At 51.3% G+C, this 23986-nt stretch overlaps 1 protein-coding gene across 1 annotated transcript in view; it reads left to right on the plus strand.

The window, feature by feature from the left end:
* CDH23 (cadherin related 23) overlaps window positions 1-23986 on the plus strand; it is a 389598-nt gene that overhangs the window by 143883 nt on the left and 221729 nt on the right. The window contains exons 7-9 of the mRNA XM_081074073.1: window positions 12150-12344; window positions 15988-16116; window positions 23850-23928. Coding sequence (XP_080930199.1) covers window positions 12150-12344; window positions 15988-16116; window positions 23850-23928 — 403 coding nt within the window. The remainder of the gene's footprint in view (window positions 1-12149; window positions 12345-15987; window positions 16117-23849; window positions 23929-23986) is intronic.

The raw sequence follows: 23986 nt of genomic DNA on the forward strand, positions 1-23986 counted from the left end.
TTTTGGCCTTTGAGTTTTCCAAGTGCGTTTCCACCATCAACTCACTTTATCTCCCCTGCAGCTCTTTGTGGATGGCATTGCAGGGATTGCTATATCCATTTTCTGGATGAGGAAACTGAGGAACTAGTTGTTTGCATTGATGCTCACACAGATTGGTATTGGAGAGCCAGAACGTTACCCAGCAATTCAGGACAGTTGTTTCTGGGCTTTTTCCAATCAGGCCAATGTGCATGGGGGTAATCACCCCTGAATGAATCTTTCAAAGCTGGTTTCCAAGTTCCTGCTAGGGGAGGCAGAGAGCTCCCCAGAGCCAATCAGGCAAACCTTTCAGGCTGGGGAAAGGTGGGAGGGTAAGCTGAGGATGCATGCCTGTACTCTGGTTACTCCTCTCATGCCATCGAGAGGGGAGTGGAAGCCCAGCCCCCGAGGAAGGGCTGGCACTGCCTGGTGTTGAAAGCATCATGTCATGGAGACTGAGGCCAGAGTAGTCACCGGGGCTGCCCACCCTCATGGCCCTTCCTGTCTCCTCTCTGCACGTGGCCTTTCGCCAGCGGCTGGGCTGGTCTGCCAGCTGTGTGCTGTCCATATTGCACAATGCCCTGTGCTAACATATGCTCCTTCCCCTCAGCACCTGCAAGTCAGCCGTGAGAGGGTGGAGAGGGTTCCTGGAGGAAGGCAAGGGCATGACAGCCCTGGGATGTGGGTGCTAATGGGTGGTGGCACTGGGTCGGGGGAATCTTGGAACTCTGGTATCACTCATTCTACAGGAAGGTTACTGGGCTTGGGTGGGGGTGCTGCAATGGGGGGAGGGTGAGAAAAATCACCTAGGATCTCCATCTCTGGATCAAAAGGAGCTGGGGCCATTTCACACGTGGGTATCACCCCTGGCTTTGAAAATCACGCTCCTGAGAAGGGAAGAAGTCCCCAGATGTCCTTCTTTGAGGCTCTCCCAGCCCTGCCTGCCCACCATCATCTGTGTAAAGACCAGGGTCCATACTTGGGTGGCGGGGTGGGAGAGGGTGTCTCAACCTGAGCCTGGACATGTGTGTCTAGAAATCTGGGGGAACAAACAGACTTTTCTGGAGGGTGGGGGAGCCTCAATCCCACATGCTTGGTGACGACATCTGCTCTCCAGGGAAAATAGCAGAAAGCAGAAGCAGCATGAACAAAGGCCTAAAGGTGGGCCTACACTCGGGAGGGTGCTATGTGGAACAGTCTGACAGAAGCAGAGGGTCTCAGTGCGGCAAAAATGGAAGAAGGGTTTAGAGAGGAAAGCTTTGATCAGACTGGTGATGTTCAAGGTCTGGGAGACTTTGCCTTGGAGGTAAAAGAGGAGCTAGTGATAATGTTTGAGGAGGAAAATGGGATGGAGATCAGTGCTTTCGGGCAGTGACTTTCTGGGATCAATTATAGGGTCAGGGCTGAAAGGGGAGGCCACGTCGGTGGTCCAGCCATAGGGAGATACGTTGATTTCCAATTTTTTATATTTTTATCCAAATCACATACGTATGAGCTTAAAAGTCAAATAGTAAAGCTAGGCTTACAATAAAAACAGCAGTGCCCTGCCTCACCCTTTTCCACTCCTGATTACCACCCTGAGACAACTTTGTTCAATTTATGATAGTTACCTTTTTTATTTCCAAATCACTTGCTTATACATTTTTCAGTTTTAGACATTGTCTGTTGATTTCTGGCTATGAAGGACGAGAACTGCACTTTTACGCCACCGTCTACCTCATCTCTCTCACACAGATACACACACCACTCTTAATGTGCCACACCGATCCTCCCAACAAAATTATATCTCTCCTTTTTGCTCAAACAGCATTTCGTGTATGCATTAGGATTATGTCACTACTGTTCACAGCGGAGCCACATGATGTACTGTAATTATATGTCCTTCTTTGTTTTCTCGAGAGTTAATAATCACCTCTTTTTTGTTTGTTTGCTTAGGGTTCTATGAACCTATCCCTTATTCAACCCTGAATATTCTGACATCATTGAATACCTCCTCTCAGTATGACAAAATTATATTGATTTTAAATTCAGTTTGTATTTTTCTTGCAGCCTTCACCCTGCTCCAATTCAGACAGGCTGTGCTCCAACTTGCTTGCTGTTCTGGAGGATGAATGGCTAAAGAGGCCTTATGTGGGTGGGCATGGAGGAGAAGGGGAAAATCATCCTGAGAGTTCCTTTGTCTCTCTTCTGTATTAGTTCCTCTGTTACATGGATCCCATATGGTTTTTTTTTCTTTTTTGGTTAACACCCTCATTTTGGTGGAATACATCCTTCACTAATTTCCAGAAAAAGTATTCATGGGGGGAAAAAATTTTTTTTTGAAAAATGTGTTTGTTTTACACTTGCATTTGTTGATAGTTTGGCTGGGTACAAAATTCTAGAATGAAAATAGTTTTCCTCATAATGTGAAGTCATTTCTCCTTTGTGTTCTAACCTGTAATGTCATTGTTAAGAACTTTGATGCCATTTTGATTCCTGATCCTTTGAACATAGTCTTTTGTTTTCTCTCTGAAAGTCTCTAGGATTTTTTTAAAAAAAATACTTAGTGCTTTGAAACTTCATAGTTTTATGCTGTGGGTCTCTCTTCTCAACACATATTGGTCTCTTTTGATCTGGAAATGTCTTTCAGATGTGGGAGGTTATCTCACCTAACTTCTCGGCTGATTTCCTCTCCTTCATTTACTGTTTCCTCTCTCTGGAATCCTTATTAGTTGAGTGTTGGATCTTCTGAACTGCTTCTCTAATTTTCTTACTTTTCTCCCCCATTTTCCATCTCTTTGAGTTTTGTCCTGCTTTTGGAGAAATTTCTTTAACTTTATTTTTCAATCTTCTTGGAGGAGTTTTTCATTTTTTGTAGTTCTTTTTCTTTTCTCTTGAAATATTCTTATTTCAAAGATACTAAGTCTTGTCTCTCTAAGGATGTTAAAGATACTTATTGTTGTTATTTCTTTTTACTATCTCCCCCCTGCCCCATCTTTAACATTATAGACTCTTCTTAAATGTTTAGTGACTCCTAATTGTTCGTTCATATTTAAGAATGAGTTCACATTTGGCTGTCTGGATGCTCATTGTGTGTGTTAGGGCAGCATAGGATGGGAGGCTGCTTGTTAACCAGTGGGCTTCACTGTGGGATGATTAGGTGAGGACCTGGCTGTTTATGGGAACTCCAATATGTTAATATTTGTGTTTTCTCTTGGGCCAGTTTTTGTATCTCCTGCCTGGCTGTCTTTAGGAGGCTAACTGGCTAAAGAGGCCTGTTTGGGCATAGGAATGGAGGGGAGATGCAGATTTTCACTTAACTTCCCTGTTTTCAGTGGCTTGTCCAGCAGATTCAGAACCCAATCAACTAAGCCCCTCATCAAAGTAAACTTCCTGTCTCCTGCAAGAGCTGGGAAGGCATCTAGGGGTCTAACCACTTTTCTTAAAGATTCTTAGCCAGTCTTCCTGTTTTCAGTATCACCTGGTGTCTCCAGTTCCTGAGCTTTTCCGGGGTTCTGAGACGCCAGCCTATTGGCTTTCTCCTCCCTCTTACAGCAGTTTCCAGTTCCATCTGTTTTGTTTCCAGGATTTTGTTGACATCTCTCAATCTGCTGTCATCTCCTCTTCTGTTCTTTTTGCCCTTATGGATTTATCCATCTATAATTCCCATATTGTTATTTGGTGACATTTGATGTCATTTGGCAAGGGGTCGGGACAAAAACAGAAGTAAATGGATGTGTTCAACCTGTCATATTTAATGGGAAGTCCTGATTCTGTTAAAACATTTATTGAATGCCTTCTATGTGCAAGCGACAGTGCTAGGACTGTAGAGTTGGCCAAGGTAAACTGCAAAGAGAAAGGGAAGGATTTGAGGAATGTTGGAGGAAGAATTGACAGGCCCTGGTGACTGAAGAAGAGTGGGAGGCAAGAGAAAGGGGCAAGCCTGAGATCCTTCAGCAGGTGAGGACCCTGGCAAACACCGGGCAGTCAGGAGGAGCATTCGGTAAGCACTTTCATGAATGTCTTCCTGAGATTTAGAGTGGGCAGTTACACAGCTGTAGGCTGAGAAGGAGGAGGGACTCAGGGATCGGGAGCGCTGAGCTGGCTCCAAGGAGATGTGGAACAGCTGGGGAGGCCAGCCCAGCCCATGGAAAGTGCTTGAGCCATGTCAGGGTATGTGGGACTCAGGGCCCAGCCCTTTGGGGCTCCTTCTGCCCACAGAGCTGTCATCTCCACGTGGCAGCTTGCCGCAGCTCTCAGAGCAGATCCAGCACCTTTTAGAGTCTAGTGCAAATCATCCGAGAGAGCAGACACTGGTTGAAAGAAGAGATATGACGTGATCTCTTCTTGACTCCTCCACAGAGAGAGGTGCTGGAGCACGTGTGCATACATGTGGGTTTGTGCACACACGGGTGTGCCCTTTCCCGGACCAGAATGGGACCATCTGATACATCATTCAGGCTGTGGGCACCTGCCTCTTCTGGTTCTCCTCCCTGCACTGTTTCTCTCTTTGGACACTGCTCTCAGCTGGTACCCACATATGCCTTATTGTCTAGTTAAGAAAGAAATACAGCCCATGTTTCCATAGATCCCATTTGTCCTCCCCCATTTAGCTGGAATTCCACAAAACTTCATATTTGGAGGTAACATCCTCCCCAAACGCACCAGTAAGCCCCCACCTCCAGGGTCACCAGAGAAGAGGTGTCTGCTTTAGCATTCGGTGAGAAACAAAGATGCCTCTCTTTTTCCCCAGGTGCACCCTTGTCAGAAAGGCCTTTATTTCTGACTTTAATTGTTCTTGTCACGGTGAGAGTGCATTTCCTGATCCCCAGTGAAAGTGTGGAAATTTTGAGATACTCTCTTACTTCTGAAATTTTTTTGGAGCTAAAGCTTCCCATCAACCCTCTCTTCACTAATCCAGGCAACCTAAAGCCCCCGTCTCTTCTGTAGAGGGAAGTGATTGAATCAGCCATGCTTAAGCAGGGACCCTGAGCCCACTCTCCACCTTCATTTCTGGGGTCTCCAAGGTCTGGGGACACAGCGGTGAGCTGAATTTGAATCCTGATTCCACCACTTACGAACTATGTGACTTTGGACAAGTTGCTTCATTTCTCTGAGCTTCCATTTCTCCCACCTGGGAAAAGGAAGTAACGAGATATGATGTGTAAAAATGCTGACTGATAGAGAGTTGATTCTCTCCCCTCCCCCACCCGCCTCAGGGACGCACAGCCAGCCTCTGTGCAGCACGCATGGCTTCCAGGAGAATCTGTTCCCAGCTCGGATCCACGGAGGCACCCACACCTTGTCAGAACTCCATCTGTCAGGAATTTATTACTAATACATTTTATAACAGCCTTTATAATAAGATATTAAAGACTGTGGCGGCATCTAGCAAGCATTCCATAAATATTAATAATGCCTTTAGAGGTCACACCTATGGTGGAAATGGTAGGCCTTGTTGCTGAGGTTTGGTTGAGAGCACAGAATGCATCTAATGAGGGAAATGCTCCTTGAGCATGAGCGGGTGTGCCTGCTTCCTTGTCTTTCTCCTATCTTCCTTTCTCTTGCCCACCTCGAATTTTTACCCCTCTTTTCCTTTGTTCACAACTTTGCTTCTCAAATTTCTTTTTTCCCCCTTTAAGTTAGTTACTTTCTCCCTAACTTTCCTTCCCTCTCTTTTCTCTTACAGACTCTCTCCCCCCTCATCCCCATGTTTCCTTTGCCCCCCGCCCAGTTCTGCTTATTTAAGCATCACATCCTATTTTCCTTTGTCCCCCTGTTGCCTTCCCTTCTCCCTCATCCTTCTCTCCCCTTCTCCTTTCTTTACACTCTCTCCATCTTTGTTTTCTCCACCCTCCCTCTCTGCCTCTCTCTGTCTGGCCCTCTTTCTCCCTCACTGCACAACGCACCACCCCACATGTTGCAGTCAGCACCTGCAGCCACCCCTGTAGAAGCCCAGAGTGTAATGTAACTCACACTGCATGTGAGAAGTGAGCTATTTATCATTATTATTAACGAACAAGATCCTTTGCACGGCAGAACTTTCCCAGAGTCTATTCCCTTGTCACCCCAGGAGTAGCAAAAAGATTTATTTGTCTGTGAATTGCACAGGGTGGCCCATTTACAGCAGGTCCATCAGAAGCGATGTGGAGCTTAAATGGCAACTGGAAGAGGTGAGGGTCTGCCCTGTCTGGGCCCTGCCTGCAGTGGGCCCCTTGCTGAAAGGGACAGCCAGGCAGACGCAAGAGTTCTGCAGGGGATTGTGCCAAAAACACACTCCCCGGCTCCCAGGAATCATGAGTCGTGCATTGTGGGAGATTTCCCTTCAAGTGGACCAGAAGCCGTGCGAGACTGGACAAGGGATACCATGGAGGAAGGAGCGCTGAAAGTAGAGCTGGGGCAGAGAAGTGTGCTACGAAGCTTGCTTGAGAAGCAGGAGTAATCACTCCCCTTGGGGTTTTTCCTCCAAAGACCAGCTGCTCCTTTCCAGCAAAAGGTGGATCCAGAGCCAGTTTCCACAGTGAGCGTGTGGGGAGAAGTTGCCCTAGAATGGGGTAGCCCCACCCCCCAGCTGAAACGGTCCTTTGGCCTTCTCCACGGCCGAGGCCCACCCTGTCAGTAGACCCCAAACCCCCAGCCCACACACCATAGGGGCGCCTTCTTCCTGCTCTCCTTGTCTCCAGGTGGGCAAAGTCTGTCCCGTCTGATTGTGTCAAGCCCATGACCAAGTTGTCTTCTGTCCACGCCAGCCACTCCCACATGCTTGGTGGTCACTGCAGTGACCTGAGGGAATTTGCATGTTAAAAATAGTGTTAGAACTTAAAAAGAAGAAAGAACCTGCATTCATCCATCCAGGCTAACTTATTCTTCTCCCTATTGGTACCTCCTGTGCCCTCAGCAGTCTAGGAGCGGTGGCCAGGAACTTTGCTTTCTGTGGCCCAGCTGTGGGCATTAAAGAGGCAAAATCGCAGCAGCGAGGAGGGTCAGGGAGAGCCTGGGGCAGGGCTGCAGGAACGAGGGGCCTTGCCTGGGGCTGGGTATGTGCTGGGGGGCCAGGGGAGAGGAGCCGAGACCCACAGAGGCTAGCGTGAACAAAGAGGGTGCTGCAGGAAGGCCAGGGACAGAAAATGAAACCCAGGCAGGGCCTGTGAAGACCGGGCAGGGGGGTTCCCAGAGCCCCTTGTCTCCGCCTTTCTCCCTCACTGTGCTGCATTCTTCTCACTGTAGATGGGCTTCCTCTGCCTGACCATGGCTTCTCTGCCACCCTGTAATTGTGGTTTTCAGCCTGTCATGGTGCCCCCACCCGCCTAACCAGATGGCAAGAAACTTCTTTTTCAGGTTCCCACAGAAAATTCCAAGGCCCACTCTGATTGGGCTGTTAGAGTGAGCTGGTCGCCCCTGGACCAATCAGATGTGGCCTGGGTCTGATGTCACTTGGTACAAACATGGCCACCTAGATCCATTCATCTTCTTGGGCACAGAGAACTGTGGGTGTAAAGAGCATCTTTACTTGGAAGGAAGGTGGGCAGGGAAGCAGTGATTGGCATCTCTGCATGAGGTGAATAAAGTACTATGTATGAGTCAAGGCACCTGATTCCCAGTCACAGCTCTGCTGCTAACCACCAGTGAGACCTAGAGCAAGGCACATGCCCTTACTTTTTACATCTGTAAAATGGGCAGGCTGACCTGGATGATCCCCAAGTCTGCTTTCAGCTCCTACATTCACCCATCCCTGAGTGGTGCTTGGTCAGGCCTGGCCTCTGTGTTCAGGAGCTTCCTTGGCCTCCAAGCACCCCTCCCACCTTTGCCTCAGATCCCACCCTTCCTCTCACAGGCTCTCCAAATCCACGTTAGAGGGTCTCCCACCCCGACTGACCCTGTTTGCAGCAACCATGAACTGATCGATAGAGGTGTTCTCTTTCTGAATTTTAAAATGCCCATTTGTCTAAGTTCATGATGAAGAGATTGATTGACTGCATTTTCTAATATCCACCCCCTTTAAATAGGGCTTCTCTCACGCTCCCTGTGATGATATTTTATTACCATAATAATAATTGCAATGACCATTTATTGAGTAATGCTCAATATTGTCATGTGCCTGGCTCAGGGAGAAGCTTTTTTTTTTATTCCCACACCTTATGTCATATAATCTTTCTTATAACCCTAGGAGGTAGGCACCATTAACAGATCCATTTTCCTTTACATGAAGAAACTGAGGCCAAAAGAGTAAGTTTAACAGGCTGGGACTCAAACTTAGAGAGTGCACTCTCTGAGCCACTAAGTTTTACTGCCTGAAGTGTACTTGGAAACCCAGATGCATCTGGCGCCATAGAGGAAATCTGCTTGCAGAGACCTGTGAGCACATCTGCACATGCCCCTGGAACAGCAGCTGTGAGCTCGGAGGAGCCCCTGGTGTCCACACTGGAGTGCCCCCTGCCCCCATCTCATTTCCCTGACAGAGCATGGCGCCCAGGACCTGAAATGCAGGAAGTCAGCATTCTCTTCTCTCCAATGGCTTGTTTCTTCTAAGTATATGTATGGCTCTTTGCCAGGCCTATTTAAAACCTTTTCTAAGTTATGCAGAAATTAAACGGGTTTCCACTGCAGGGCATGACACATCAAAGCCAAGAAGGTCAGACACAGGACCAGCCCTTCTTCTTCCCCTTTTCCTCTGTCTTCTGGGATCTTGCTCTTAAATCCTCGGGTCAGATGCTCAGAGACCATACAATATGGTTAGGGGAATGTGCTCTCCTCCCCGAGGAAGGGGCGGGTTCTTGGGGAGCCATCCCTCGCCTGCCTCCGGGCACTGGCTCCATGTGGGGTGTTCTCTGAAGTGCTGTCTAGTCACCTCACAGGGGGCTGGCAGCTCTGAAGTCGGAGCAGCGTCCCTCTTGTGGCAGGAACCACAGGCCCCGATGGAGTGTTTTGTTCTGGAGCATGGGGCTGACTCTGGCTCTCATGTGTCGTGAGTTTGTTGGCTCTGAGAGGGACGGAAAGAGAGAGAACGTCTTAAGATCTCCTCAAGACCAGTGACCACGGTGGAATGTCAGGGCGGGGGTTGGCTTCACCGAACCGTGCACCAGGGGAGTTCAGTCTTGCGCTTTGCATGTGGTGACTTGTACCACGTTTCCTCAAAACTAAGACCAGGTCTTATATTAATTTTTGCTCCAAAAGGTGCATTAGGGCTTATGTTCAGGGGATGTCATCCTGAAAAATCATGCGAGTGCTTATTTTCCAGTTAGGGCTTATTTTCGGGGAAACACGATATTTGCAGAGTGCCTGTATTCATCAGGGTCCCCCAAGAAACGGTTCATCTCAGTTCCAATAAGGGCATTTCAGTGAAGAGACAGCTTACAAAGGGGTGGGCAGGGCGAGGGGCATTGAGAGATACTAAAGTACCAGAGACTAGCAGCAGTGGGAAGTTCTTCTACCCCTGGGGCTGAAGTGGGGAGAGGAGGGACAGCTGGGGCCAGGGAGGAGGGTCTGCTGGGCTGGCGTTGGAGGGAGCAGGGAAGTAATACCCCTAACCATGTCTCTTTCTGCCTCCTCCCCAAACTCTGAGCTCCTACCAGCACCTCCATGGGCAGTAGCCAGCCAGCAAGGAAACCTGCGGATACAGTCTATTGGGGTCACCCTGGAATAGGGAGGGGGAGGGGGAGACAGAACAGGGTACCCAGTAGTTCTGGGGGGTGCACACAAGGAATGCCCCGCACAGTATCATTCAGATTCATCGTGCTTCCTGACACCTCCCTGCCCTGCACTTGAAGGAGTTCTTTAGTCTTCTAGAAGGTATTCAGACAATAAAATCACCACCGCCGTCTTCTAAGCGCTTACTTATTATATGCTGGTTGGTTTACACTCATGAGCTCCTGTACTCTTCACACTAACCCTATGAGGTAACTTCAGTGTACAGAGGGATTAAGGATCAGAGTTATTAAGTAACTGGCCCAAAGACACAGCGAGGCTGGGGTTCCAACCGAAGGCTGTCCATTCCTGAAACCCTCGCACTTGTTCGCTCTGCCCCCTTTGCACACTTGATTTTCTTTTGGAGGGAAAGAGAGCATATGTTTTCCATGCCACTGAGCTGGGGAGGGCAGACCTAGAAAATGAAAAGCAGGTTCATAAGACCAGAGGCGTGAGGGAGCCTACTGGGTACAAATTTGTACTGAGTACAAATAGCTCTACCTGCCAGGAAATATTATTATAATTGATAAGAATAGAGACTACCTGTGATCATAGCTAAAAGGCCAGGAAGCCATACCTGCCAGGAAATAATGTGAAGGAGGAGACAGGGCCAGACCTTGAGGGCCTATGTTCTATGCGAAGGGGCACTGGGGAATCATGGGTGGTGTGGGGAAGAAGGAGTTCCCCTGGCTGCCTCTTGCCCTCTGAGCCTGTCCATTGAGCTGACACTTGCCTGGTGATGGAGAGAATCAGCACACTCAGAAATGATGGCAACTCCATGGCTTTGTTCCCTGGGGGCCCATTCCAGCCCGACTAGGAACCTTATCAAGGACACAATTGCCTCAAGCAGATAGTCCTGGGGAAGGGCCATTGGCAGGCCTAAACCTGGTCCCAAAAGAAGAAAGAAGCTGCTCGAGGCAGTAATGCAGAGCCCAAGTATGGCCAGGAGCATAGAGAGAGGCCCTTCTTGAAAAGAAGCCTGCAGGTGTCAAAAGGGACTCAGTCATTGTCCCAGTGTAAAAGAACACAGAGGACTGGGAATATTGTGTCTCTGCCCTCAGGGAGCTTACAGGCCAGTCCCACGCTCCTGACTACGAGGTACCTCCCATGCTGGCCGTTGACCTCAGCATCTTGCAAAAGAGTTAGGGAGAGAGCTGCCATCAGTATTTTAGTGCCATCAGTATTTTAGAGAAGTGTTTAGAGCTTGAGATCATGGGCTAGCCCTGAATTCAAGGCCTAGCACTGCCTAGCTGTGTGACTTGGGCAAGTTACTTAACCTCTCTGAACCTCAGGTTCCTTCTCGAAAACAGGATAATAGCTACCACTTAGAAAGCTACTGGTCACAGAGCTGACAGGTCCTGGCACATGGACAGTCAATGGGAGCAAAGATTGGTTTTACCTGTTTTTCTCTGACGTTGGATCGCCTGTCCTCAGATGTGTCCAGAACTCACTAAATTATGAGTAATCTCACTCACCCAACAGTTAGCAGGCACGGATTACTTACCAGGCACTGTGGCGGGCGCTGCAGTGAAGAGAGCTGACAGTGGGCAGAGGACGCACACAGACACTCAGAATGTAATGTGCTAAGTGCTCTTGTAGAAATTCCTTCATGTCTTCATAAATGATATGTATTGAATATCTGCCGTGCGCCTGGCTCACGGCTCCCATGGAACACATGGTCTAGGGGGTCAGACAGGCACTGAATAAGGAATTATGAGAGAAATGTGGGGGCTGAAGAATTCCCGGGTACTGTGGAACCCTGAATATAAATAGTGGCAGGGGTGGGGGCATAGTGGGAGCAACTGCCGTAGGGGCCTGGAGGGCCTCTGTGAGGAAGTTCCGTTTAACAAGTCAGAAGGGGTCTGTACACATTGTATGGCACAGGGAGTCACAGAAAGCTCCTAGGACATGGTGACATTTGCGAAGGTGTTGTAGGTTCCTCTAGTGACGGGCTGCCATGGTCCAGGGATGGCATGCGTGTGCCCCACCCCAGGGCAAGACAGATAACCTCTGTGGTGCCAGGCAGAGTCCTCAGGGACCCCGCCACATGCCTGTAGCACGCAGCTCCCAGCTCCCTGCCCTTGAAACCCCTTGACACGCACACTTGCAGGTGTCCTCCCGAGAAGCCCAGGCCTGAGACTTGGGCAGCCGGGGTGCACTCGACAGAAGAAGCCAAACTGCCAAGAAACAGGGGTTTAGGGACTGAAAGGCTTTCATCCAGAACTCCAGGATGAGCAGATCATCTTTGGAACTGGCGCTGTTACAGCCGCCAGGAGGCCATCAAAAAAAGAAAAAAAAAATAGATACTGCATTTTAAATTCCTCTGAACCCTCTTAGAATAAAAATGACAAGGCCGTGGGTCTGGTTGGCTGGAGGGACGTGGTTAATGGGCTTTGGGGGAATAATCACTGATGAAGGCAGCTGCTCTGAGCTCCACTCACCCTTTTATTTGCTTTGCTTCACCTCAGGACACACCGGTGGGGACGCCCATCTTCATCGTGAATGCCACAGACCCCGACCTGGGTGCAGGAGGCAGCGTCCTCTACTCCTTTCAGCCCCCCTCTGAGTTCTTTGCCATCGACAGCGCCCGTGGCATTGTCACAGTGATCCAGGAGCTGGACTACGAGACCACGCAGAGCTACCAGCTCACTGTCAACGCCACGGTGAGTCGCCACAGTTGGGCCCCCGGCCTCCAGAGGTGGCTGCCTCCCACCCTCAAAGAGAGTGACAGAACATCACCTAGTGCCCTGCTTCTCAAGGTTCCGTACTGATGCTGGTGATACTAATAATGACACCTGACATTACCGAGGGTTCAGGCTGTGTCCTTGGCACAGTGCTGAGCACGCACGTGGATTGTCTCCATTAAATCTCACCAGAGCCCTGTGTCATAAATATGATCGAGATACCCAGTTTACAGATGAGGAAACTGAGGTAGAGGAGCCGTTCAGTTACTTGCCCCTGGTCACCCAGAAGCTGGGCTCCAGCACCTCACTGGTAACCCCACAGGCCGTTCACAGTGCAGGGCAACCGCTCGCTCTCTGGAACACAGGACAGAGGTTTCACCCCAGCTGTGTCCTGACCTCCCCCAACATGCAGGAGTCAGAGGGGGCCTGGCCACCTCTCTAGAGTGGTGACACTTACACAGGACAGTGCACCCATCTGTGCCAAGCACTGTGCCGGGCCTTGGGAATTTCAGGATAAGTTAGTCAGAAGAGAGAGGCATGAGAGGAATAATTAGCCTATTTTGTGGCTGTCACTATTGAGACGCACAGCCAATGAGTAGTGACGCAGGAAGAACCCAAACCCAGGTTGTCTGATGCCCCGTCCACGGCCCATGGCCAAGCATCTCGGAGTCTCCAGAATGTCACAGCCACTTGCCTTCATCTCCAGCTGTTTGTGAGGGCATAGGGGACAGGCAAGCCACACTCACAATAGGGTCTGACCCAGCACCCAGTCTTTCCTGCTCCTGGCCACTCCCTCCGGGCACAGCTGGAGCCGTCAGCTGGTAGCAGGGCAAGTAGGTTTGTTTATAAAGCTCAGACCAAAAGCAAAACAAGTCCCCAGAGTCCCTCTTGATTCTCTAGCACCCATTTACCTGACACACTGCATCTACTCCCTGGCTCTGTGTCACTGCTGTGGGGGCTGCCAGTAGTGCTGGGCCCTCCACTGAGCAGGTCACAGAGCCCAGATCTCTAGGACACACGGGATGGACGGAAAGTCTGGTTTTCAAAGATTGGATTCCCTCAGGCTTCATCAAGATGCAGAGGGGCCCCAAGAACCGGAAAATGCAGCTTTTCCTTTGTACCTGGTCCACTGGCCCCTGGGGAAGCCGCTGTAAACCACAGCCACATTCTTCCCTTCTCCCCTGGTCAAGCATCAGTATCCTGGGAGGAAACGTGTGCTGCTGTTTGTAAAACTGCCTTCTGGGGTAAGGGGGACGTGCAAGCCAGAATCTGCTTCCTATGCACACCTGTACCCTTCCACACTCCCTTGCACCCACACCTGGGGTGGTGCCCCTCCCGCCACTATTTGCACTCACCTGGGCCCAGAAACGCAGATGCTTGCTCTCCTTCTGGCTATGAACCTTGTGGGATAATTTGCATCCACTATAAAAATAGCTTTGAGGGGGTGGGGAAGAGACCAGAGCTGGGCACAGACACAAATCTGGGTGGTCAGGACTGTCAAGAGGCCTGGGCTCAAGCTGGGATGGTGAATACAGTTAAATTGCTGCTAATCTCCCAGCAATCAGGCCTTGAAGTGGCAGAACAGGAGGGGCTGAGAACTCCCTTTGGTAACGATGGCTCCCCCACTTGATCCACAAGTCCCTCTCAGGGCTGGCAGTGTGTCCTTGGCTGCTGAGCATTTCCCCAAAGAGATTCTCCTTTGTGGCACTGCAGGCAGCAGTATGAGTTCCCAACCACTACTGGGTGGGTACCAGGGTGGGGAAACGTGAGGACTCCCCTGGGAACAATCTGCTGAGAGCCGCAGGCCCCAGAGTCACAGCTGGAAACCTGGCAAGGTGCCTGCCCTGCAGATATGCCCACTGCCATCCCCTTTCCGCAGCCATGGAGTTGGGTGGACTGGATGGGAGCATCTGTGTCCGGAGCAGGACTAAAGCCATGGTGGGATGGAGAGGGCAGGTGCCAGGCTGGACAAAGCCAGCTGCCCACAAAGCCTGGTAATGGCAGCTCAGAACCACCGGCAGTCCCTGCCCAAGAGGTCCGAGGACTTCCTGCCAGGCCTCCTCCTCTGGCGCTGTCTGCCTTGTGGTCATTCAGGTCCCTGACTGAGAGCTCTCACCATGGGCAGTCCCCAAGCCTAGTCTGTGGGCACAGGGTCTTGGAGCCTGGGAGGCTCCTCTGTGGTCCCTCTGCCCAGCTCCTCCTGCTTCTGGACTCCCCTCCGCTGCTGTACCCACTCTCCATCACCGAAAGCCCTCTGCTCTCTCTTTGGCTACCCCTGAGGACTCCTAAAACAACTAGCCCTTCCTTCTCGAAAGGTTCTATAGCTCTTATCTTTGGAGGGCAGGAACAATAACTAGGCTTATCACATGGGGAATGCCTTGCACTGTTCAGGTCACCCTAGACTAACTAAGGCAGGTCTAACCCGAGGACAGTTGCTCCCCAAATCCCAGACCAGAGAATTTAGAAGCCTAAGGGTCCATAGAGGTCATTGCTTTGAGCCCCTGCATCTCACAGAGAAGGAAATTGAGACTCCAAGAAAGAAAAGAACTTACTCAAGGTGACACAGCAAGTCAGAGACTGAGCTGATGTCAGGCCCCCAAATCAAGAGCGTTAAGGGCAGATTTTTATGACAAAAGGACCTAAGTTTGAGTCCTGGCTATCCACTTACCAGCTGTGTGACTCTGGGCGAATTACTTAACCTTTCTGAATTTCTGTAAACTCATCTGAATAATGCATACATAATACCTACAAAAGCAAATGAGGTATCTAGCACAGTGCCTGGTATAGAATCTGTATTTAGCACACAGTTGCTCTGCTTGTTGACTATTGTTATTCAATAGTAGTGGGCTATTTAAGTGGCCTGTGTGTTTTAGGGTAGTAAAATGTGGGTTTCGGGTTTTCTTTCTTGGTGGGCTTTCATGGGACTAAATTTCCAACTAACTCGGCGGGTACAATAAACACTGCCTGCCTGGCTACAGGCGGATGGCCTACATGACCTCTCAGGATTCCTTCCTGGAGTCCCCAAATGTCACAGGCCCTGGAGCTCCCCCTGCTGGTTCTATGGGAAAGTTGCCTGATCAATAAATACAAAATGCAGAGCAGGGACACAGGTCCCAGAGTAGCCCCTTCTGGGATCTAAGGGCCTTTCTCCTAAGGAATCCCCACTCTAGTCATTCACTTGCTGCCCGGGGATGAGGGGGTGCAGGAAGTGTGCATGGAGAGGGGCAGTGGGATTCACGCTGGCGGAATCCAGCACCATCTTTTACCCCAAGGCAGTCATCCCACCCACCGACGTGCAGGGTGGTCCAGCCTAGGCCAGGCCGGGGGAAGAAGACGGGGTCTGCTCAGCCTGCTTTGTGACCCCGGAGAAGCCACCTTGCACGGGACCTGGGTGGCGCTGTACGTGTTTTCCTGCGTAGGTCAGAGATCACTGTGGGTTCCTGAGTTCTTGAATTTCCACGTACTGATGCCCTTCCCTGCGGGAGTGTGGGAGAGCTGGATAATATATGTGGACACGTGTGCGTGGACCTGGGTGTCGTGTGCGTGCAGGTGTGTGTGTTGTATACATGTGTGCATGTCCACAACATGACTTAACCTAAGGCGTGTACTTTTGTCCTCCAAGGATCAAGATAAGACCAGGCCCCTGTCCACGCTGGCCAACTTGGCCATCATCATCACAGACGTGCAGGACATGGACCCCATCTTCATCAACCTGCCTTACAGCACCAACATCCACGAGCACTCTCCCCCGGTAAGAGCCTCCTGGGCCCTGTGGGACAGAAGGGCGAGGACCTTGTTTGGTGGACAGCCTTCGCCTTGGCGGTTCCCACCTCCCCCACACCCTACATATGGCAGTGATGGGTGTCCTAGCACAGGGAAAACCCAACCCCCTCTTCGCATGACACCCCACCTTCCTTCATCCCCAGAGGGCTCTACGTAGCAAGGAACAAAGACTTGCTAGGGCAAATGAAGGGGAGCAGTGCAGAACGATTTTGTGGGGTGATAGCAGTGCCCCTAGAAAATCCAGCCGAGGCTGGAGAGTGGGTTTAGACTCAGCTGGGCTCGCCAAAGCATCAGTGTGGCTCAGCCATGTTCCCTACAGGCCAGTAGGTCAATCTGCCTGTCTTGCCAACCCACGCCGCCCGAGATGGCAGAAGCTTGCCCTCTGCTCTGCCGGCCCTCTCAGACTTGGTTCTTCCCGAAGAGCTCACAACTCCAGCTCCCCCTCCTAATTGCTCAGGCTTTGGGCTTCTCCGGTCCAGATTTTCAAGAGACACTTGATTGGCTGTGCTTATCATTTTTGTGCCATGTCACAAGGTCATAGATCACTAACCAGCCTGGAGATTGGCTGCCCTCTGGACCACGTGTCCATCTCTGGTCCAATCAGTTGTAACTTTTTTGAGAACAAAACACATGCTACTGCCCACTCAGCTGTGGGCCAGGCAAGCAGTGACAGGCAGTGACAGACTTGTCTGGTAGCCATTCATGCTTTTGTGCAAACTAGGATAAAACGATAAATTGAAACAAGACAGCTCCTCAGGGCAGATGCAACCCCTGGACATACAGATGGGGAGAGAAAAATGGGCCCTTCCTTTTGAGGGAAGTCGCTGTGCTTAGTGGAAGGACACAGAGCTTGGAGAGCAAAGTAGAGCGCCCACTGGCACACGTGGAAGTTCAGGGCTCTACCTGCACATGGGCATAGGCTCGCAGAATTGGGCACAAGTGAGAGGCAAGTTTCCCTTGACCAGGGTGCAGACAGTATCCGTGGGCCACCACAGGCCAGGGAAGCCTGACGTCCAGATGGGAGACCGTGGTCTGACCTGACCGATGGCGTCCCAGAGACACTATGCTCTGGCCTCCAGGTGTGTGGGGGTAGCCGTAGCCCCTTCCTTCTTGGACTGGAGGATCTAACAAGCAAGGGGCTTTTTGGCCTCCTGTTTCAGGGATCTGAAGCTGCTTTGAGGGTAGAGGGGGACATCTCAATGCCCCCACCCAGCCTTCTCTTTCTTGGTGGTCCATGAACAGTAGGAGCTCCAGCTTTTGAGACCGAAGGCTGTCTCCCCCTGCAAACCTCATTGCTAAGTCCACATCTTCTCAGCCCATGGACGCTTTCCCTGACCTTTCCGATAAGACATGTACTTCCATCTGCCCTCGGCACCTGGACACCCCCATCTTTGTGCTCCATGCTCCTAAACAGCTTGCTCAACCTCTGCTTCCCCGTGGGACTGGAAATGGAGCTCAGCAGGGAGAGGGTCTGCTGTAAGCATAGCCCAGCCCGGGTGCTCGGGAAGTGTTATGGAATGAATGAATGAATGAATGAATGAATAGGTGCCCTGATCAGACCAGCCCACTCACCATTCTGCCATACTCATCACCCCTCGTGCCTGCTCCCATCACCAATCAAAAGGCCATACATCTGTTGATTTCCAGCTGCTTAGCACCTTTCTTACAATTGTTCCCTGACTTTTTCACTGGCTTACAGACATAGCCGTCCCTCTCCTCTCAGCTCCAGTAGAATTGACTCTCCCGGTGCTGCCTAATTTACCACTAAATTATCGTCACACCTGTAATGTTCACTGATAGGTGAGTGGATTAAGTTAGAACCCCCAGTAATCCAGGTGCCTGAGTCCCTGGACCTGGTCACAGTCTTCCTGTGGATCTCCCTGGGCTTTGCACCCAGGGCTGAGTGCAGAGAAGGTGGGCAAAGCCAACTTTTTCTCACTGAAGTAAGGATGCGATGGTGGCCGGGCCGGGCCGCCTAAGGAACTTGGAGCAGATTCCTGCACAGCCACGTGCTCACCTTGGCCGAATCACTCAATCTCCAACTGCTTCCTCATTGGGAAACTGGGGCTAGTAATACTTACAGCAGTACCTCCCACACCTGAGGTGTTAAGCGCTGGGGATAGCATGCTCAGGTGGAGACCCAGCCAGTGCCAGCACTGCACATATGTGACGGTAATGGTTCTGTGTCAGCCAATCAGTCAGTCATAGGAGTCGAATTGGGCTGGGGGTCCCAGCGTCAGCTTCGTCTCAGAGTCTTGATAATCAGCAAGAGCGGCGTTGGCAGGGTGGGTACCCTCCAGGACCCTTCAGTTTGTTTTTTTCTGTCATCCCTGTATCATAGCCGAGTAATGTTGTTTCAGATCTGCAGATTTCTGAGTTCGTCCATTTGTTCATTCTATGTGGCACTCTTTTATTCATCCACTAGACATTTATTAAGCCCCTCCTGTGAGCAGGGCCCTGTGCTAAGCCCCACCTTCTCCTTTCCAAATAATTCCACGGGCTTGGGCTAGGGCGACCCCAAGACCAGGCACATGGGGATACTGGCTCCCTTTAGCTCCTACTCTCCTGATGCTCAGTTTCTTAGCATCTGATGATATATTCTCTCTCAGGCTCAGGGATCTTGATATCTCTTTGCCTTGCCAAGGTTGTCCCTTTGGCCCCACAAGTTCACTAAAGCTTTCCTTCCTTACAAAAGGGAGAGCTTTGAGGGTTTGGGGCTCTCCCAGATGCTGGCTGGCTCCCCCAGGGCCACAGAATCATCTCTGTGTCCACACCTGAAAGGAGCTCTCCAGGGTCTGCTCTCTCGCACAGCTTTTCTCCCATAGGCCGATTCCCGGACGCCCCACTCCTGAGTTTTCCAGGCTTCTAATTGGTTTTCGCTCCTTTGATCCAAGCCCTCCATGCCCCTTTACGGTGTGGAACCCTGATTTAACACAGGCCTTCCCAGGCCTGGCCAGGGCTGAGGAGCACCACGGCCTGCTCAGGCTCCCTGGCGGGAGGACCCAGGCATCCCTGCGCTCGGCCTTGCCTCGGAGGGCCCGGGGTCTCTCTTCGGACCCTTGCCCACTCTCCCTCGCTCTCTTTCTTTATCTTCTGCTCCCAGCATGTATGTCTCTCTCTATCAGTGTATCAGGCCAGCATGCCTCATCCAAAGTGTATATATTACCTCATAAAATCCTTCTTATTTGGGATTATTGCCTCAAATTTTAATTTCCTCACTCGAGCAGCAGCATGTCGGCCTGCCCGTCGGTGAAGGGCCGATAGAAGGTGAAAAGAACGGATAAACTGCACAAATGACTGCCAGCCGATGCCTATCAGCCCTTTGACTGGAATTGACTGGAATTAAGAACTGAGAAATAGGATTTTCTGCCTCAGAATCTGCTGTGGCAGCTCTTGTCGGAAGTCCCCTTCAGCCCTACTCCCATTCCTGAAACAAACTGCACGTCCACCTTTCAAGTCCTTAATCCTGTCATGGAAATGGGGGGAAAGGCAGCCCCAGCTGAGCCAGCAGGGAGCGAGGGGACCAGGACCCCCGAAGCCGGGTAGAGAGCCCAGTCGGGTTCTGGCTTCAGCTGCTGTCCTGCCCAGTTGTTTTGGAAGGAGGCAGGGAATAGAAAGAAGGGAGACACACGTTCCTTCTAGAGGAGCCCCAGCTCCTATCAACTGAGCCCCGACGTCCCTCCTGGTACCAAGCCTCATAGCTGGGGCTGCCTCGTGTGCCACCCAGGTCCACCCCAACCCAGCCGTCCATTCCCGTCACCCTCACCATACCCACTCACTGCACCCTATGACTTTAAGCAAATCCCTGGACTCTCTGAGCCTGTTTCCTCATTATACCCTCACGGTGGGAGTTTGTGAGGAAAAGGTGAGAGAACTTACGTTGCGTGCCCAGCTCAGTGCTTGGCATGTGGTCGATGCTCAGCAAATAATGTGGGCTCTCCCTGGGGCTATTAGGTGTTCTCTGTACATAATACCCAGAAAACACCTTACCTCTAGGGCAGAGATTATTAATATGGGGTGTTGGCGAGTCTGAATTTGCTGGAATTGTTAGGAATGTCACTTGTGTGCATTGTCTGGAAAGAGGCACCTTAGCTTTCATCAGATGCTCACAGCGGTTCCAGGCCCCAATGAATATGTCATTTTTATAGCATTTGCTGTGTACTGTTCCAAGTGTTTTACATGTATCAGATCCTGGGTTGGGGTGGGAACTGTAATTATACCCATTTTATAGATGGATAAAACAAGGCAGCGAGAACTTAAGTTACTCACTCAAGGGATTCAAACACAGACAGCCTGGCAACAGCGTCAAACCCTTAACCCCCTTGCTGTACTGCTCTTCCCACCACGAAGAGTTGGGATGCCACAGGCCTGTGTACCTTCAGCCTTTCTAGGGGGAGCCTATTTCCCAAGAGGCCTCCTCACAGCATGGGTTCCTGTGAAGGGAAGAAGCCCATGTCAGGGTGAGCCCCATCTCTAGCCCTCCTGAGCCTGCCCACCGGCTCTCTGTGCCACGCCCTGGTGCACCCCAAGCTGGGGTCTCTCTCTGGAGAGGCCGCCAGGCAGAGTGCTCCTGGTAAGGGGCCCAGCTCTGGGTCAGGCCCAGGCCTCACTTCTCCATCTCCTTCCCTTTGGAAATAAGTTTCAGTATATTGAAAATATAATCACTGAGACTCTGAAATCAGAACCGTGGATTCCCAAGAGCCCTCATTCCTCCCCGTTAATTCTTTCTCATAATATTGCTAGTCTTTGTGGCTGCACTTGTATTAAAAGCTCAGGATTTTATTAAAAATGGATTTATTTACCTAAAAAGAGATGAAACCCCAAAGTTTGTCAGGAGCCTTTTGGTGGAAGCTCAAGTGTGGCTCTTCCTGAGGAGATCCAGCCGCCTTGTCTCTGATCCTGGATTGCCTGCTGTCCCCCTCTGAGCCCTGCCCCCCCCCAGCACTCCTGGCATCCTGGGGCAGGAGGAGATGCATGCCTGGCTCTGAGGACTGGGGGTTCTTCAGCCACTAAATCCCCCCTTTTTAACAGGCCAGCACTGTCTACACCCCCCCAATCCTGAAGTCCTCCAGCTGGCCAGGGGCAGCCCAGGCACCCCTCATGCCAGGATACATGTTGGGCCCACACCAGATGGGAGTTGTCCCCGTGTCCAGAAAACCTGTCCTAGCAAGAGTCCTGCACCTTTGGGACCTACTCCTGGGGGGCAAATCCAGGCCTCTCCTACGTGAGGAGTGACTCCAGGAAGGGCAGACTCCAAAAAAAGTAGGATGATGGTGGGGAGTGGTTAGTGCAGACCTTTCAAGTCTAATGCATGCTTCCCACATGACCTCCCACGGACCCCTTGGTCTAGTGCTGTTAACAGATGTTACTTGAGAGTCTGTCTTCAGCTCAGCAAGCCTGGGGACAAAAGTTAGCAGGTGTCTTTGCCACTTTACCACTTCTCGGAGCTTTATCCATACTGACGCCCACTGTGCATCTCTAAGAGAAAGACGGAGCAGGGACACTTTCCCAAATTGGACATGAGTTAATGCTTGTAAAGTGCTTAGATGATAAGCGCTATAGCAACCACTTCCACAAACACTGTTATAACAGAGCCTGTTGCAGAGGCAGCATCGCCTGGCAGGCAAGAGCGTTTTGGAGCCAAAGAATCTGGATTTGAACTCTAGCTATACCATTTACTTGGAAAGGCTGCTTAACTCTTGTTCCCCAGTCTCCTCTTCTGTAAAACGGGACCGTCTCCTGGGGCAGTGTGAGGGTGAAATGGGTGAGTACATAAAAAGCGTTTGCCGCAGCGCCAGCCACAGCGTGAGTGCTTGCGACAGGGCAGCTCCTGTCGCAGCCAGGACTTCACAGTCTCGGGCATGACTCTGGTCCTCAGAACCCATTTCAGGACGTGCTGGTTTAAACTGCATCTTTCTCTGACTTCTTCGGAACAGTCTGCTTCCCCCAGGGGATCCAGCCAGAACTCCTATCCCTGGGGGGAGCGACTCCAAAGGGGGCCTGACCTGCTATCTGCATAGCCTCAGCCTCTGGACTGTGTCCATCTCTCTGCGGGAGACATTTCTCCTGGAATATTCTCACCTTCTCTTAGCCAAACTTCCAGATGTCCTAGATTGCTGCACACCTGGGCCCAGGAGAGGATGGAGTGACGGCTGTCACTAGAGGGACAGCACTGCTTGAGGAGAGTGAGATGGCGGACGCTCCTCCTGTGTCCTGGGAGCAAGAACGGGAGGACTCAGAGGGGCGGCACCTGCAACCCAGGCCCCCCTCCAGCTCAGAGGGACCATGTGTCAGGGAACAAGCCTCCTACCACAGGGAAGGTGCTCCGATGGGGGTGGAGGGTGCTGCCTGAGGGCTTCAGCCTTCACCTGATAAATGGGGGAGAGGCACCAAGGCCGCAGGGGCTTCATTATGCATGCAGATGCCAGGGTTGGTATTTCCCTGGGGCTTGGGGGCAGGGCTGTCCTGCTGTCCATCATCCAGGCAACACTGCTGCCCGGGCCAGAACCTGAGGCAGGCACAGTGGGCAGGTCTGGCTGGCGAGACCATGGTGTGATAGGGCTTGGAGAGCAAGGTGAAGGTTGCTCTGGGCGAGGGGCAACTCGGCAAGTGGCGATGATGTGGTGATGTCAGGATCCTTTCATTCGTCTATTCGTTTCTTCACTCCGTCGACCAATCAGTTGATACTGAATGCACCCGTTATATGCCAGGATCTCTTTCTGGAGAGTCCAGTACTTCCAAGCCCCTGCCTGTGCTGTGTCTTTGGCCTGGAGCACCTTCCTCTTCCCTTTTCTCTCTCCGGCAAACTCCTACTCATGCCTCGTCACTCATCCTAAATGTTGCCATCTGTACAACCCTTTGCCAGCTCCCCCAGGTAGACTTCTGCACTTTGGGGTACATTTCTGCATCTAAGCACCCCAAATGTGTATGGCAGTACCTGTGCGTATGTCCTTGACCCCTTGCCGTAGACTATGTGCTCCCCAGAGCAGGGAACCCTACATCCCCATCCTGGTAGTCGCAGCTCCTGGCCTCTTCTCCCACAGGCCCTCAAAATGAATGGGGTGTGGGACAGAGCCATTTGAGGCAGGAACTGCCCGTCGCAGTGCTGGATGGGGCATGTTTCATAGGGTCACGGTGGCTTCCACGGTACCACAGTCATCCTGGTACTTGCTTTCAGGATTTATGATGCTTTCATTCAGAGTGTAAGTGATAGGTGATGTTCTCCTTTATTCAGGTCCTAGTGAAAACAAGTTCCCAGGGTTTTTGTTGTTATTCATATTAAAGTGGGGCAAACTGAGACCAGAGAGATGCAGCAACCTTCCTGAGATCACACAGCAGTTTGATGGTTGGTCAAGATGGAGACCAGATCTCCTATCTCCCTGCCAGAGGCTCCTCCATCAGCTCTTCTTTCCTGGGTGGTTCAACTGAATGAGAGGAAATGGGTAGGGGAAAGGGGAATGAGAATATAAGCAAGATTGGGCGTTTCCAAAGGACGCAGGTATTTGCCCGGGGGCCTCAGTGTATATCCCCAGGGGTGATGGGAGCAGCTGAGCCTTAGCACTCAGCACCTATTTCCTAGGCTGGCCTTGCAGCAGGGTCTCCACCTGGGGAAGGAAGCTGTGGATGCCAAGACAGCCGCAAAGAAAGACAGCAGCCTGGGGTCTGGGCAACCAAACTCAAGTCCCTTCTCTTCCCCCCCAGGGCACGACTGTGCGCGTTATCACTGCCGTTGACCAAGACAAAGGACGCCCCCGAGGGATTGGCTACACCATCGTTTCAGGTAAGGCCTTGGCTGTCCCTGGTCCCCATCCACCACCCAAAAAGAACCACTGTAGGAG

The sequence above is a fragment of the Rhinolophus hipposideros genome (assembly GCF_964194185.1).
Source record: "Rhinolophus hipposideros genome assembly, chromosome: 15".
Classification (NCBI taxonomy): domain Eukaryota; kingdom Metazoa; phylum Chordata; class Mammalia; order Chiroptera; family Rhinolophidae; genus Rhinolophus; species Rhinolophus hipposideros.